At 44.6% G+C, this 17,172-nt stretch overlaps 1 protein-coding gene and 1 long non-coding RNA gene across 2 annotated transcripts; one reads left to right on the plus strand and one right to left on the minus strand.

Annotated features, from left to right (window-relative positions):
• Positions 1–5,446: 5,446 nt before the first annotated feature.
• Positions 5,447–7,500, minus strand: LOC119330111 (uncharacterized protein At2g27730, mitochondrial-like). Its single transcript, XM_037603226.1, has 3 exons — positions 7,270–7,500; positions 7,060–7,152; positions 5,447–5,743 (listed from the first exon to the last, which is right to left on the minus strand). Exons 1-3 carry the CDS (start codon positions 7,414–7,416, stop codon positions 5,723–5,725), a joined length of 261 nt encoding a protein of 86 aa, XP_037459123.1. The 5' UTR covers positions 7,417–7,500; the 3' UTR covers positions 5,447–5,722.
• LOC119330113 lies at positions 7,492–10,110 on the plus strand. The gene is made up of 3 exons (XR_005159916.1): positions 7,492–8,664; positions 9,024–9,371; positions 9,442–10,110. It is a non-coding gene; the product is annotated as an uncharacterized LOC119330113 (long non-coding RNA).
• Positions 10,111–17,172: the final 7,062 nt, after the last annotated feature.

Below are 17,172 nucleotides of genomic sequence, written 5' to 3' on the forward strand. Positions count from 1 at the left end.
CATAATACTGATCGTCATCGAACGTTAAGCGTGCGGACCCTACGGGTTTGAGAACTATGTAGACATGACCAAGACTCTCTTCCGGTCAATAACCAATAGCGGAACCTGGATGGTCATATTGGTTCCTACATATTCTATGAAGATCTTTATGGGTCAAACCGCATAACAACATACGTTGTTCCCTTTGTCATTGGTATGTTACTTGCCCGAGATTCGATCGTCGGTATCTCAATACCTAGTTTAATCTCATTACCGACAAGTCTCTTTACTCATTCTGTAATGCATCATCCCGCAACTAACTCATTAGTCACATTGCTTGCAAGGCTTATAGTGGTGTGCATTACTGAGAGGGCCCAAAGATACATCTCCGATACACGGAGTGACGAATCCTAATCTCGATCTATGCCAACTCAACAAACACCATCAGAGACACCTGTAGAGCATCTTTATAGTCACCCAGTTACATTGTGACGTTTGATAGCACACTAAGTGTTCCTCCGATATTTGGGAGTTGCATAATCTCATAGTCATATGAACATGTATAAGTTATGGAGAAAGCAATAGCAATAAACTAAACGATCATAGTGCTAAGCTAACGGATGGGTCAAGTCAATCACATCATTCTCTAATGATGTGATCCTATTGATCAAATGACAACTCATGTCTATGGTTAGGAAACTTAACCATCTTTGTTTAATGAGCTAGTCAAGTAGAGGCATACTAGTGACACTCTGTTTGTCTATGTATTCACGCATGTACTAAGTTTTCGGTTAATACAATTCTAGCATGAATAATAAACATTTATCATGATATAAGGAAATATAAATAACAACTTTATTATTGCCTCTAGGGCATATTTCCTTCAGTTCTCCTTTTGAAGATCTTCATGAGACGCTCTCAGGTTCTCAAGTTCTTGCTTCCTTTGAAGATAATCATAGGAAGCTTCTCATGAGTAGCTGAGAGTGTTTCATGATGACTTTCAATTTCTTCGTACTTAATGCGAAGATTTTTAATGTCTTCAATTAAGGACTGAGTTCGAGCCATTTCCGCGTCCAACAGGTCATCGCTTTTGTCTAGCAACTTTTGAATGTGTTCCATAGCATTTTGTTGTTCCGTTGCAATTTTAGCAAGTGTTTTGTAGCTAGGTTTAGAATCACATTCAGAGTCATCTTCACTAGATGTTTGAAAGTAAGCATCGCGTGAGTTTACCTTGGCACCACGCGCCATGAAGCAGTAGGTAGGAGCAGAGTCATCATCATCACCAGCATCAGTGTTGGCAACGATGTCATTGTCTTCGGCGTTGAAGATGGACTTGGCGACATAAGCTGAAGCTAGAGCCAGGATTGCCACGCCTGAATCGGACTCCTCCGACTCCACCTCCGCCTCCTCAGAAGCAGACTCCTCTGAATCCATCTCCTTGCCAACAAACGCACGAGCCTTGCTTGATGAGCTCTTCTTGTATGATGAAGGCTATAATGAAGACTTTGAAGAAGACTTTGAGGATTTCTTCTTCCTCTTATCATCAGAATCATATTCCTTGCTCCTCTTCTTCTTCTTGGTCTCATTGTCCCATTGAGGACACTCAGAGGACCAGGTTTCTTGCATTTGTGGCATGTTCTCTTCTTGTAGTCACGAGTGGAAGCTTCGTCGTTTCTTGAGCTAGATCTTGAAGACTTTCTGAAACCTTTCTTTTTGAAGAACTTCTGGAACTTCTTCACGAGCATAGCTAGATCCTTTCCAATGTCTTTGGGATCCCCAGAGCTACAGTCATATTCTTCTTCAGATGAGGACACAACCTTTGCCTTAAAAGCCCGGGTTCAGCAATAGTTGGGGCCATAGATATCTCTCTTCTTAGATAACTGGAACTCATGTGTGTTGAGCCTCTCAAGTATGACAGACGGATCGAGAGTCTTGAAGTCAGGACGTTCTTGAATCATCAGGCCCAGAGTGTCAAATGAGCTGTCAAGTGATCTCAGCAGCTTCTTGACGATTTCGTGCTTGGTGATCTTAGTGGCGCCAAGTGCTCGAAGCTCATTTGTGATATCAGTGAGGCGATCAAATGTGAGCTGGACATTCTCATTGTCGTTTCACTTGAAGTGCTTGAAGAGGTTGCGAAGAACATCAATCCTCGAATCTCTCTGAGTTGAGATGCCTTCGTTGACCTTGGAGAGCCAGTCCCAGACCAGCTTCGCAGTTTCTAGTGCACTCACACGGCTGTACTATCCTTTGGTCAGATGACCACAGATGATGTTCTTGGCAGTCGAATCCAGATGAATGAACCTCTTGACATCAGCAGCGGTGACACCTTCACCGACCTTGGGAACGCCATTCTTGATGACATACCAGAGGTCAACATCAATGGATTCAAGATGCATACGCATGTTATTCTTCCAGTAGGCGTAATCAGTGCCATCGAAGACTGGGCACGCAGCAGAGACCTTGATTCTCCCTGCAGTCGACATAGCTAAAACTCCAGGTGGTTAAACCGAATCACACAGAACAAGGGAGCACCTTGCTCTGATACCAATTGGAAGGCTTGTTATCGACTGGAGGGGGGTGAATAGGCGATTTTTATGAAAGTCTTCAAAATACAAGGTCTTGAAGACAAACAGTAGAAATAAGCCTATTGATATGCAGCGGAAGGAAGACTACACTAGACAAGCCATAGTCAAGAATGCAATAAAGTGAAAGCACGAAGACTGTCAGCAACTAGGTAGAATGGATCATGATGGAAAATAGTATGAAGCCAAACAGTAAACAGTCTTCACTTAGTGAAGTCAATTAGATCAGACAAGCAGGCAATGACTTCACGAAGACAAACTATAAAGTAAAGGGAAGTGGGAGATAGAACCAGTTGCTTGGTGAAGACAGAGATTTGGTAGACCAGTTCCAGTTGTTTTGACAACTGTACGTCTCGTTAGAGAGGCTGAGATTTAACTCAGAAGACCGTGTCTTCACCTTATTTCCTTGAGCTAAGGACACCCATTCCTCGCCCAATCACTCTGGTAAGTCTTCAAGGTAGACTTCCAAACCTTCACATACTTCGTTCACTGGCAATCCACAATGGCTCCTGGATGCTCAGAACGCGACGCCTAACCGATTGGAGGATTCACAGTCCTCAAGTGTAACAAGTCTTCAGGTCACACGGACAGAAAGACTTCAGTGATGCCTAACACTCTTTGGCTCTGGGTGTTTTGGGCTTTGTCCTCGCAAGGATCTCTCTCTCTCAAATGCTTCGGAGGTGGGTTTCTCTCAAACGACAAAAGTCGTGCACTAACTCTGAGCAGCCACCAATTTATGGTGTAAGGGGTGGGCTATTTATAGCCCAGAGGCAACCCGACATGATATGTCCGAATGACCCTGGGTCACTAAGGAACCGACATGTGTCCAACGGTCGGATTTCAAACACATGCGGCAACTTGACTTGGGCTACAAGTAAAGCCGACTCATCCAACTCTGGATAAGATTTTCTCTCATTGTCTTCACTCGAAGACATAGGATTTTGGTTGAGCATCACTTCAGTCACTCTGACTTTGTTCACTTGGACCCCACTTAACAGTACGGTGGTTCCTATGACCCAACAAAGAAGAAAAGGAAACTACGAAACAACTATGTCTTCGCACTCCATAGTCTTCACATGAATGTCTTCTCACGTCATAATCTTCACTGTGAATGTCTTCACAGACCACCATTGTCTTCAATGTCTTCACACACTTTTAGGGGTCATCTCTGGTTCATAAACCGAATCAATAAGGGACTACTACCTGTGTTATCCTATAATTCTCACAAACACATTAGTCCTTCAACCAAGTTTGTTATCAATACTCCAAAACCAACCAGGGGTGGCACTAGATGCACTTACAGATTGCATGTTTGTTTAGCGTGGGGTGATGCTCTAGCCAATGTTGCTTTAACTTTTTTTTTGCAAAAAGATCAGATCTATTACAAAGATTCACTGGAAGTACAAAACATCTCAAACATAATAAAAATTACATTGAGGTCCATGGACCACCTAATGACCATTGTCGTCGCCAGAACGAGCCGACGACGCGCCATTGTCGGCACTCCCATATCAAAGCCGGCCTGACCTTGTCGATGACAGCCAGGAAGTCTTCGTGCACGCGCCCCTAAGGACCAGCGTCCAGAACCGCAGTCGTTGCCGTTGAATCCTTGAATCAATCTGAAGAATTTGATACCAAATATCGCCGCTGCATACGCACTGCGAGAAACCCTAACCTCACCGCCCCAAGGAGCTGGCAGGAATCTACGCCGGAGCTCCGTCTAGTCTGTCCCAGCGGAAGAACATGAGGAGGATCAGAGCCCGAAATACTGACTCGAAGAATAAGTGCCGCCATCCGTCCAAACACCGCCCCTGAGAGAACTAAACCCCTACCTATCTACTAGCCGGTGACGAGGAACTAGAAATCCCCTCCCCACCACCGGCCGCCTGAGTGTTAGGAGGAGGGGAGGCAAATTCACGGGCTCGCTAGCGGGGATCGAGGGGAGGAAGGCTTTCCCTAGTCGCCTGGCGAGAGGGGAAAGAAAAGCAATCTCACGTTGTATCTTCTTTAATGCTTCAACGACTTATTGATCTCGTCTCAAGGGATGTTCTGCAGGGGTGATGCTCTAACCGATGTTAGTTAAATGATTTATATATCTCGTCTGTGAGTGGCTATTGCGGTATTCAAAACTTGATATGACGAGGGTGTTTGCAGGTGTCGCCTTACTTTATTGTTCTCTTGTGGGCACTGTACAATCAGAGGAAAAATATGCTCTTCAATGTAATTCTTGTTTTTATTGGTTGTTCAAAAATGCGTCTAATTTATCCATTGTACTGGCCTTTTGCTTTCCTCGATATTAATCAGATTTAAGATGCCTTTGGGTGTTTTTATTAAAAATAATATCATACATAACATTGCTAAAATAGCGGCATTGCACATGTCTTAAGTAGGCCGCTGCTTGCATATTTTCGTCCAAGGATGCTTCGAACACGTCACTTGCTTGCTTGCAAGACTAATTGGTTTGATGTCAAATGTTAGCATGTCAAAGTCACTTGCTTGCTTGCAAGGCTAATTAGTTTGATACCAAAAATTGACATGTCAAATTTTGGCAACGGCCAAAGCCACTTGCTTGTTTGCAAGACTAATTAGTTTGATGCCAAAAGTTGACATGTCAAATTTTAGCAACTGTCAAATGTTGGCTAAAGATGGTTGCACATCAATTATCGCTGCCAATCTCACAAAAGGTTGTCAAATGTTGGCAACTTTTAATTTTACCAGTTATTGGCTTGCCAAATGTTGGCAATGCCAAATGTTTGACCAAGGATGCTTCGAACACGCCATTTACAAAGAGGTTAACCCTAAACCGTCAAGATTCAGAACCAACGATAACATGTCTCTCCAAATATATGGGCTGGCAGTGCAATCTGCATTCTGCAAGACAAAAGAAAAACGAGAACCATGTGGTGGTGACCCATACCATACAACCAAATGCGCAAAAGGGCGACAAATATTTGGTCCAGCAACGATACAAAGTTCCCAGTTATCAATGTTTATGGTCCCTGGATTATATCCTGAACAAGCGCGGCAAACCGAAAACAAAGCAAAGCTAGCGCTATCAACGCTTTACAGAATTTATTCTTCCATCTCTGGACATCTATAAACACAAATGTCCCCCAGATGCGTCCAAGATGGGGTCACCTTCAGGCAGGCGAAGATCGCTCCTAGTTAGTTCCCTCGGCCTTCTGTCAGGATGAAGAGATGTGTTAGTAACAGCGCAGACTAATGTTGCAGTGATAAGAGTGCAAAAGGCAGCGCAAATCGCATATATATAAAGGGCAGCAATTACTTAGAAACTGGTAAACTGCATTACTCTACAAGAAGCATGGCATGCCCATAAATCAAGGGAAAATCTGAGCATTTTGCTTTTCTTACATCAAAAGGGCCAAAGCCCTGCTCCATTTCATTGAAATGAAACATCATATAGTAAGTGGTCGTCAAAATCTGCCAAACAATGCTCCACATTTGGAGGAATCCACACATTATGCTAAAAGGGTGTTTGCGACATAAATCAGATTTGATACACTAGAACACGATTAAGAACTTGTTTTAGCAAATGACGTGAACCTTTCCCAAACAAACATAATTGGATTGCCTTTTCTTTTCAGAATTATGTAAATAGATGGATATTAAGAATCAATATTACCTGAATTCCAGGAAAAAGGAAGATTTCATGGTATTTCAAACACATTGATGCTGATGAATTGATTAGAAAAGGTTTTACTCGGAAAAAATTGTGTTGCTTTCGTCAGATTATAGTGTGCACGGTAAACCATTCCCAAATAAACACAATTGGACTGTTTCCCCTTTTCCAGGATTATGTAAATAGATGGACATTAAGAACCAATATTTTCTGATTATAGCGGGAAGAAAAGACTTCACAGTATTTCAAACACATCGATGTATTGATTAGAAATAGTTTTACTCAGAAAAAATAGAGAGTGTTGCTTTCATCAGACTATAGTGTGTACGACGGTGTATCAACATGTACTTAGCCAAATCATATCACAGCTGAACTCAAAATAGATAATCATCAATGCTTCACTTGAGCACACAATGTCTTTCAGCTCAAACACTTCATTGACCTTTCCATCTACTCTATCACAAAGTTAACCATTAAACAAGCCGTTCCCATGATGCAACCATCTTTGTAGGTAACACATGATCAAAACATTCACATACCCTCCATAACAAAACTTGGAAGGTATTCTTGCCAAAAGCTGGTAACATTCCTAAACACTTTTCTCAGGGATGGAGGAGTTCCCGCACCTTCTAGCCACATCGACTTGGCATCTACCATTCAGAGAGCAAGTGGTTTGACACTTGGCACTTGTAATATTACAGAATTGCAATAACTTCAAATGACCCACGCAGCTGCAGTTACCCCAAATGTATGGGTAGCAGAAAGTGCACACATAGTACTCTTTTTATTTATGTTAGTATTCCTAAGCCATTGAGAGTCTACGCAATAAACTGTAACCTAGAGGGCAGTGTCGTATACCTTGCCGTCGGCGCCGGACTTAGCCTTGTCGGCCGCATCCTTCTCCTGTTCGAGCTTTTTCTTGAGCTTCTCCTGCCTCTCCCTCTCCATCTTCTGCTCCCAACCGCAAAATCAAAACGAAACACCACCATGTTACAGATGAGTATCAGATCGGACGACGAAGGATTAAGGGCATGTGTTAAATAGGGCTTTGGGTGGGGTGCGACCGACCTGGATGTAGACGTTCTCCTTGGCGCGCTCCTCCTCGCTGAGCACGCGCCCCTTCCCGTCACTCAGAAGGCGCCGCGTCCCGCTGGCTACCACCGCCGGGGACCGGAGGCGCGCGGGGAGCGAGGTCAGCGCGCATCTCATCGCCATTTTGGTCGCACTCTCTCGAGCTCTCGCGAATCTGTCGGGTCTTTGGGCCTTTGGGGTATCTCAGTGTTGGGTGGGGTTGTTGGTGCATCTCTGAGTTGATGATAGTCTTCACAGTTTATTATCGTTCCATCATTTTTAACTGTTTTTTTTCACTGGTTTTTTAGTCCCCTCCCCACCCCACAGGCAGCAAAAAAACACCCGAAAAGAAAACACTCCCATCGATCCCCTTCCAATCGATCCCTTTGTCGCCGCCCTCGCACTCGCGTCAAGCGCCCTCGATCCCTGCGCTACCTCCCTTCGCCGCCGCTGCCACAGATCCCTTCCCCGCTTCAGGAGCCGCCGATGATCCCTTTCAGGAGCCACGGGTATCTTCTCTCTCGGGACGCTGCTCCGACACGATCCGGTAAGGAGACAGGCCTCCGTGTGCGGCAACGAAGGCGGCGAGTGGCGGGCGACGGCCGACCCTTCACTCCGCCTCCGGCCCTCTCGGCCTCTCCTCCGCAAGTCCGCCTTCACCCACATGCGCCCTCCACGGCTCCACGGCTGACGGCTCCAGTGCTCCACTCCCGGCAGTCTGGCACTGCCTTCGTCGCTGCAGTGGACTGCGTAGCCGTCAGACTTCGTCGCTGCAGTGGACTACATCGATCCAACCATCCCTCATACATCTACTGATCTACAAGCATCAGCTATCCACTCTGTTTTTAAACAAATCTGATTTTTTTTGTAAATTACCACTGCCACTGATTGCTAGAAGGAATAGAACTCCATACGTGACATTAGATTCGGCACCAGCTTCTAACCCGGTGTATTACTAATAGAATTTGTTCACGGGATCGCATTCTGAGCATGAGCTTGCCATGCTTTTTCTCTGTTTCCGGCGTTGCCAGTTTACATGTGGTCCTCCTATATCAGCCCGGTAGTTTCAGCAACGCGATATATATGTGGCATCTTCGCCCACTTGAAATGGTAATACATCTATATATTTTGGCAGGCATCTATTTTGTATGCTTGATTAAAAATGAGTTTTGAGTATACATTGTTTTGAGTATACATTGTACGTCGTGGAAGGAGCCGGCGCTGGAGCTGCGCGCTCCTGGACGGGGACGGCGGCCTGGACATGCTCCAGGAGATGTTCGTCGTGTCGAGCATCCTACCCATTGGCAGCCAGAGATCCTCGACGGTTCCGTGTGGCCTTAACCGTCGCTAGGCTCCCTGCACGCATGCCCCAACTCTTCTACCTCCTCTCAGGTATATGTTATGTCTTCTTTCCTTTATTTTTCTCTTTTGTGGTACTTCCGACGGCTGTTGGTATGTGTGTCGGTAGCTGCATAAGGATGGGATTGCAGGTTAGGATGTAATTTTTCTGTTAAAGTGACACTCCATGGTATGTTTGCTTTGAGAAATTTGTTCCTATTTTTCTTTTTCTACAATGTAGAGCACAGTTTACACATGTTTCCTTTCTTAAATCAATCTACTCCTGAAACTTTATATTGATATGGCCTTGGTGGTCTCTAGTTTTGGTAATTAATCTGAAGGTCTACCTTTCTGATTTTAATTACTTATGTGTGTATAGATGCCCATCTTTTCACAACGTGTTGTTCTTGCAGGCATGATGTTATATCAATGAAAACCTTGCAAGGTAAAATGATGGTCCTGAATGGGTTAGACACATATACTGCATCAATGGAAACAAAGGCGACACCTCTCTCTATTGTGCTTCTATCTGTTCTGTGGATCAATTCAAAATGTTGATCGTTATGGGTCGATAAAAAATGTCCAAAATCTGATGTGTGGTGATCAGCTGGTCAAAAAAGTGACGGTGTGTGACGATCGGACGACCGGATAATCGGACGTCTTCTTCTTCAAGCTCCCAGCATGCCGTACTCTCCATCTCTTGTCTCTTTCGCACGGCGGGGCAGAGGGAGTTGATTGAGGACCGCATCGTTGGCGACCCAGTTATCTTCTTCTCCACTATCTCGGTCATGCACCCTTTGTCTAATATGCAATGACACATGGCATTGACAGGTGCAAGCACGTGGCAGCGACTACGATGCACATTAGGCTACTGTTCTTCTACCGGTACGCAGCGGCCGTGTGCCGCCGCCGAGCTCTTCATTGGCGTCCTCCTGGTACACCATCATGCAGCACCAAGGTTAAAAAAACGCCATATTGTTGGTCCCTTTCAATTGAAATATTCCTTTTATATGATCAGGTCATAAGTATGTGATCTGCAAGGTTTATATAAAAAAGGATTTCCAATTATGATAAGTTGTAGCTTATTGATCCCAACTGTTAGACCATGTGTGCTCACTGATTTCCCCATCTGAATGTCCGTACACCGAAACAAACGTAGCAGTCGTATGCCAACTGCTTGTCGAGTTGCATCATTAGCCTAAGCAGATAGCCATCTTGCATATTGTTTGCCCCAATAATATTTCTCATTTTTGCTGATGCATCTTTTGCCCCCATTGGAGTTATGGTTATCTTCTTACATGGTTAACATGTCAATTTTGTAAACAAGGAACCATTCATAACCAGCAATCTTGATTAGCTTATGCCCGTTGTCTCGTATCAATTTTGAGTCTTAGTTTGTTCACCATCATCAATAAGTGGGACCTTTCATTTCTTCACAAATGTCGGCGAACTCACCAAATCGTTCAACTCATCAACTCACAAAATGCACGACCATCAAGCAAGCTAGCACATGCTATTTAACTAAAGAAAAGTCACTCTGTAATGTGACTAGAAATTAGATTACAGAGGGAAGTTTGCAAATCACTAGCTCTGAAAGCATAAAATATATTTCAATTTCTAGGCCGCTACATAATTTGAAACATGAGCTTTTTTAAAAGTGAGTGTTTGACGTAGCTTGTTGTTATTGTTAAACTGAAATAGCGAGTATATGTTGCTTTTTGTTTAGGGAAGTGAAAAAACCAAGCTGCCGTTTGTATGCTAGGAATGGCATATGTGAACGACTCGGGTGGCAGTTTTTAGGGTAGTGGCAGGGGGAATTTTTTACAAACTGCCATGACAGTTCTTTAATTTTACTATAATTTTTTGAGAAACTGCCATCCACAGGATCTTGATTGTGTAGTTTCAGGGAGCCCCGTCGCATTCTCATTGAATTTTGTTCAGATATAAATTTGTCTGTTACCAACAATACATTGAATTATAATTATACTATTGCAGGAACAAATGTCATGTGAAGCAAATAATTTCCTTAGAAAAAAAGTAAGCTCCGTTTGCACTATTAATTAGGTTCCTGATTTATTTTGCTTCACAAGAGAAATGGTGTTGGGGAACGCGGTATTTCAAAAAATTTACCTACGATCACGCAAGATCTATCTAGAAGATGCATAGCAAAGAGAGGAGAGGGTGTGTCTACATACCCTCGTAGACCGAAAGCGGTCGCGTTTAGTAACGCGGTTGATGTAGTCAAACGTCTTCTTGATCCAACTGATCCAAGTACCGAACGCACGGCACCTCCGCGATCAGCACACGTTCAGCTCGATGATGTCCCTCGAACTCTTGATCTAGTTGAGGTCGAAGGAGAGTTTCGTCAGCACGACGGCGTGGTGACGGTGATGATGAAGTTACTGATGCATGGCTTCGCCTAAGCACTACAACGATATGACCGAGGTGTGTAACTGTGGAGGGGGGCACCGCACACGGCAAAAAGATCAACTTGTGTGTCTTTGGGGTCCCCCCTCCCCACATATATAAAGGGGGGAGGAGGATGTCGGCCAAGGTGTGACGCGCCAAGGGTGGGAGTCCTACTTGGACTCCCGGTCCAAGTAGGATCCCCCCCCCTTCCTATTCCTACAAGGAGAAGGGGGGGAAGAGGAGAAAGAGAGAAGGAAAGCCCCCCAACCCTAACCCAATTAGGATTGGGCTTGGGGGGGCGCCTCCACCTGTCTGCCGCCTCCTCTCTTTCACTAGGGCCCATGAAGGCCCATTAACCCCCCGGGGGGTTCTGGTAACCCCACAGTACTCCGGAAAATGCCCGAACCTATCCGAAACCATTCCGGTGTCCAAACATAACCTTTCAATATATCAATCTTTATGTCTCAGCCATTTTGAGACTCCTCGTCATGTCCATGATCTCATCCGGGACTCCAAACAAACTTCGGTTCATCAAAACACGAAACTCATAATACAAATCGTCATCGAACATTAAGTGTGCGAACCCTACGGGTTCTAGAACTATGTAGACATGACCGAGACATATCTCCGATCAATAACCAATACAGGAACCTGGATGCTCATATTTGTTCCTACATATTCTATGAAGATCTTTATCGGTCAAACCGCATAACAACATACGTTGTTCCCTTTGTCATCGGTATGTTACTTGCTCGAGATTCGATCGTCGGTATCATGATACCTAGCTCAATCTCGTCACCGGCAAGTCTCTTTACTCGTTACATAATGCATCATCCCGTGTCTAACTCATTAGACACATTGCTTTGCAAGGCTCATAGTGATGTGTGATACGTCTCCGTCGTATCTACTTTTCCAAACACTTTTGCCCTTGTTTTGGACTCTAACTTGCATGATTTGAATGGAACTAACCCGGACTGACGCTGTTTTCAGCAGAATTACCATGGTGTTATTTATGTGCAGAAACAAAAGTTGTCAGAATGACCTGAAACTTCACGGAACGTCTTTTGAAAATAATACAAAATCCTTGCAAAAGATGAAGACCAGGGGCCCACACCCTAGCCACGAGGGTGGGGGGGGGGCGCCTGCCCCCCTGGGCGCGCCCCCTACCTCGTGGGCCCCCTGGAACTCCTCCGACCTCAACTCCAACTCTATATATTTGCTTTCGGGGAGAAAAAAAATCAGAGCGAAGGATTCATCACGTTTTACGATACGAAGCCGCCGCCAAGCCCTAAAACCTCTCGGGAGGGCTGAGCTGGAGTCCGTTCGGGGCTCCGGAGAGGGGGATTCGTCGCCGTCATCATCATCAACCATCCTCCATCACCAATTTCATGATGGTCACTGCCGTGCGTGAGTAATTCCATCGTAGGCTTGCCGGACGGTGTTGGGTTGGATGAGATTTATCATGTAATCGAGTTATTTTTGTTAGGGTTTGATCCCTAGTATCCACTATGTTCTGAGATTGATGTTGCTATGACTTTGCCATGCTTAATGCTTGTCACTAGGGCCCGAGTGCCATGATTTCAGATTTGAACCTATTATGTTTTCATCAATATATGAGAGTTCTTGATCCTATCTTGCAAGTCTATAGTCACCTACTATGTGTTATGATCCGACAACCCCGAAGTGACAATAATCGGGACCACTCCCGGTGATGACCATAGTTTGAGGAGTTCATGTATTCACTATGTGTTAATGCTTTGGTCCGGTACTCTATTAAAAGGAGGCCTTAATATCCCTTAGTTTCCATTAGGACCCCGCTGCCACGGGAGGGTAGGACAAAAGATGTCATGCAAGTTCTTTTCCATAAGCACGTATGACTATATTCGGAATACATGCCTACATTACATTGATGAATTGGAGCTAGTTCTGTGTCACCCTAGTTTATGACTGTCACATGATGAACCACATTCAGCATAATTCTCTATCACCGATCCATTGCCTACGAGCTTCCCATATATTGTTCTCCGCTTATTTACTTTTCCGCTGCTATTGGTACAATCACTACAAAATACCAAAAACATTACTTTTGCTATCATTACCTTTTTCTACCATTACCACTACTATGATATTACTTTGCTACTAAACACTTTGCTGCAGATGTTAAGTTTCCAGGTGTGGTTGAATTGACAACTTAGCTGCTAATACTTGAGAATATTCTTTGGCTCCCCTTGTGTCGAATCAATAAATTTGGGTTGAATACTCTACCCTCGAAAACTGCTGCGATCCCCTATACTTGTGGGTTATCAATGTGCATTTCCAAGAGGGCCCAGAGATACCTCTCCGAAATACGGAGTGACAAATCCTAATCTCGATCTATGCCAACTCAAAAAACACCATCAGAGACACCTGTAGAGCATCTTTATAATCACCCAGTTACGTTGTGACATTTGATAGCACACAAGGTGTTCCTCCGGTATTCGGGAGTTGCATAATCTCATAGTCTGAGGAACATGTATAAGTCATGAAGAAAGCAATAGCAGAAAAACTAAAAGATCATTATGCTAAGATAACGGATGGGTCTTGTCCATCACATCATTCTCTAATGATGTGATCCCGTTCATCAAATGACAACACATGTGTTGGGGAACGCAGTATTTCAAAATTTTCCTACGATCACGCAAGATCAATCTAGGAGATGCATAGCAACGAGAGGGGGAGAGTATGTGTACGTACCCTCATAGACCGAAAGCGGAAGCGTTATGAAACGAGGTTGATGTAGTCGAACGTCTTCGCGATCCAACCGATCAAGTACCGAACGCACGTCACCTTCGCGATCTACACACGTTCAGCTCGGTGACATCCCTCGTACTCTTGATCCAGCTGAGGCCAAGGGAGAGTTTCGTCAGCACGATAGTGTGATGACGGTGATGATGAAGTTATCGACGCAGGGCTTCGCCTAAGCACTACAACGATATGACTGAGGTGGAATTCTGTGGAGGGGGCACCGCATACGGCTAAACAATCAACTTGTGTGTCTATGGGGTGCCCCTCCCCCGTATATAAAGGGGTGGAGGAGGGGACCGGCTGGCCGGCCACCTTGGGCGCGCCCCCAAGGGGGGAATCCTACTCCAACTAGGAGTAGGTTCCTCCCTTTCCTAGTCCTACTAGGAGGGGGAAGGAAGGGAGAGAGGGGAGGAAGGAAAGGGGGGCCGCCCCCCTCCCAACTCGGATTGGGCTTGGGGGTAGGGGCGCGCCCCTCCGCTTGGCCTTATCCTCTCTCTTCCACTAAAGCCCATGTAGGCCCATTAAGCCCCCGAGGGGTTCTGTAACCTCCCGGTACTCCGGTAAATGCCCGAACTCATCCGGAACCATTCCGGTGTCCAAACATAGCCTTCCATTATATCGATCTTTATGTCTCGACCATTTCAAGACTCCTCATCATGTCCGTGATCACATGCGGGACTCCAAACTACCTTCGGTACATCAAAACACATAAACTCATAATACTGATTATCATTGAACGTTAAGCTTGCGGACCCTACAGTTTCGAGAACTATGTAGACATGACCGAGACTCACTTCCGCTCAATAACCAATAGCGGAACCTGGATGCTCATATTGGTTCCTACATATTCTACGAAGATCTTTATCGGTCAAACCGCATAACAACATACGTTGTTCCCTTTGTGATCAGTATGTTACTTGCCTGAGATTCGATTGTTGGTATCTCAATACTGTTGGATCGAAAGTATGTACAGAGGGGGGGGGGTGATTAGACTACTTGACCAAATAAAAATCTAGCCTTTTCCCAATTTTAAGTCTTCGCAGATTTTAGCAACTTAGCACTAGTCAAGCAAACAACCTACACATGCAAGTCTAAGAGTATAGCAGCAAAATGTAAAACATTGCACATGAAGGTAAAGGGAGGAGTTTGGAGGGAGCAAACGCAATGTAGACACGGAGATTTTTGGCGTGGCTCCGATAGGTGGTGCTATCGTACATCCACGTTGATGGAGACTTCATCCCACCAAGGGTAACGGTTGCGCGAGTCCACTGAGGGCTCCACCCACGAAGGGTCCATGAAGAAGCAACCTTGTCTACCCCACCATGGTCATCGCCCACGAAGGACTTGCCTCACTAAGGTAGATCTTCACGAAGTAGGCGATCTCCTTGCTCATACTAACTCCTTGGTTCAACTCCACAATCTTGACGGAGGCTCCCAAGTGACACCTAACCAATCTAGGAGACACCACTCTCCAAAAGGTAATAGACGGTGTGTTGATGATGAACTCCTTGCTCTTGTGCTTCAAATGATAGTCTCCCCAACACTCAACTCTCTCTCTCTCTCACTGATTTGGATTTGGTGGAAAGATGATTTGAGTGGAAAGCAATTTGGAGAAGGCTAGAGATCAAGATTCATATGATTGGAATGAAATATCTTGACCTTAACACATGAGTAGGTGGTTCTCTCTTAGAAAATGTATGATGGAAGTGTAGGCATGTTCTGATAGCTCTCCTCACGAATGAAGAGTGGGTGGAGGGGTATTTACAGCCTCCACACAAAATCTAACAGTTACACACAAATCACCAAACTCGGTGGGACCGAATAATGAAACTCGGTTGGACCGATTTAGTTCAAAATATGAATGTTAGGATTTTCGGTGGGACCGACATGTCAACTCGGTGAGACCGATTTCATTAGGGTTAGAGCATAATGTAATCTTGGTGAGACCGATTACAGAAACTCGATGGGACCGATTTTGGTAATGAGCTAACCAGAGAGTTGGTCAGGCAAACTCGGTGGGACCGATTCGCTCACCTTGGTTGGACCGAAACATTACGAAGGGGAAACAGAGAGTTTGCATTGCGAACTCGGTGGGATCGATCGCTCATTTCGTTTGGACCGAAACATTACGAAGGGAAACAGCGAGTTTGCAATCCCATCTCGGTGAGACCGAGATCCCTATCGGTGAGACCGAAAAGACTAGGGTTTTGTGGCAATGGCTATGTTAACTAAACTTGGTGGCGCCGGATAGAAAGTTTCGGTGGGGCCGAGTTTGACTTTTGGTTTGGGACATATGTGGATATGATAAAGTGGTTGAGGGTTTTGGAGCATATCACTAAGCATTTTGAGCAAGTAACTCATTAAGCAACACCTCATACCCTTTTAATAGTATTGGCTTTTCCTATGAACTCAATGTGATCTTGGATCACTAAAAGGTAATCTGTAGAGTCTTGAGCTTTAGAGCTTGAGCCAATCTTTTGTCCTTACCATTTTGAGGGGTCCACATTTCTAATCCATGCCATGCCAATCATTGAGCTTTCCTAAAATATTTATCTTGAAATAGTATTATCTCAATGAGCTATATGTTGTTATGAATTACCAAAACCACCTAGGGATAGTTTCACTTTCAATCTCCCCCTTTTTGGTAATTGATGACAACATATAGATCAAAGCTTCAACAAATTATTATAAGATTGAAATACATCGTCGCTTTGAGAAGTATGTGATAAGCAAGAGCTCCACCTAAATTTGTGCATTATTTAAAATTTGCTTTTTAATACAAATGCACAATCGATTAGGATCATGGGTCACTCTTCCATGTCACATACATCTTGGTGGAGCGTTCAAAATGATAAATATTAAAAACATGCACTCATCACCAAGCAAAGTGAATGATCATATATGGAATATAAGAGATAGATAATACCATCCAAGCAAGCATTAAGGTAGCATATGATCAATCACATGATCAAACAAGTATCTCACACAGACAAAGACATAGTGTATCAACCAAGTGCATAAAAAGGTTCAACCAAAAACAAGAGAGATAAAAGGCAAAACACTCTCTCTCGAAGCCTATGATCTATACATATTTCTCCCCCTTTGGCAACAAGTTACCAAAATTTTTGAAAATGCACAGTGCTATGCGTCTCTCAGGCTCGGTCTTCGGGAGGTGGTGTAGAGAGAACTCTAAGGACGAAGGCATCTGTCGATGTAGTTGGAGCTGGTGGAGTGGCTGCTGGAGGTGGTACTGAGGCTGTAGTTGCTGGTGCTGACAAAGTAGTTCTAGAAACTGGTACTGGCACTGCAGCAGACCTCTGACCTCGTGGCACACGCTGAAAAGCATCAGTAATTGCCTTCCCTTTCCTC

The sequence above is a fragment of the Triticum dicoccoides genome, chromosome 7A, assembly GCF_002162155.2.
Source record: "Triticum dicoccoides isolate Atlit2015 ecotype Zavitan chromosome 7A, WEW_v2.0, whole genome shotgun sequence".
Lineage (NCBI taxonomy): Eukaryota > Viridiplantae > Streptophyta > Magnoliopsida > Poales > Poaceae > Triticum > Triticum dicoccoides.

Excerpts from the sequence above, each read along its gene's own strand:
- LOC119330111 (XM_037603226.1), bottom strand. The coding sequence starts at position 7,416 with ATGGCGATGAGATGCGCGCTGACCTCGCTCCCCGCGCGCCTCCGGTCC. Across the intron at positions 7,153-7,269 it reads AGGAGAACGTCTACATCCAG|AAGATGGAGAGGGAGAGGCA; the intron begins GTCGGTCGCACC and ends GGTTGGGAGCAG. Across the intron at positions 5,744-7,059 it reads AGTCCGGCGCCGACGGCAAG|AAGGCCGAGGGAACTAACTA; the intron begins GTATACGACACT and ends TCATCCTGACAG.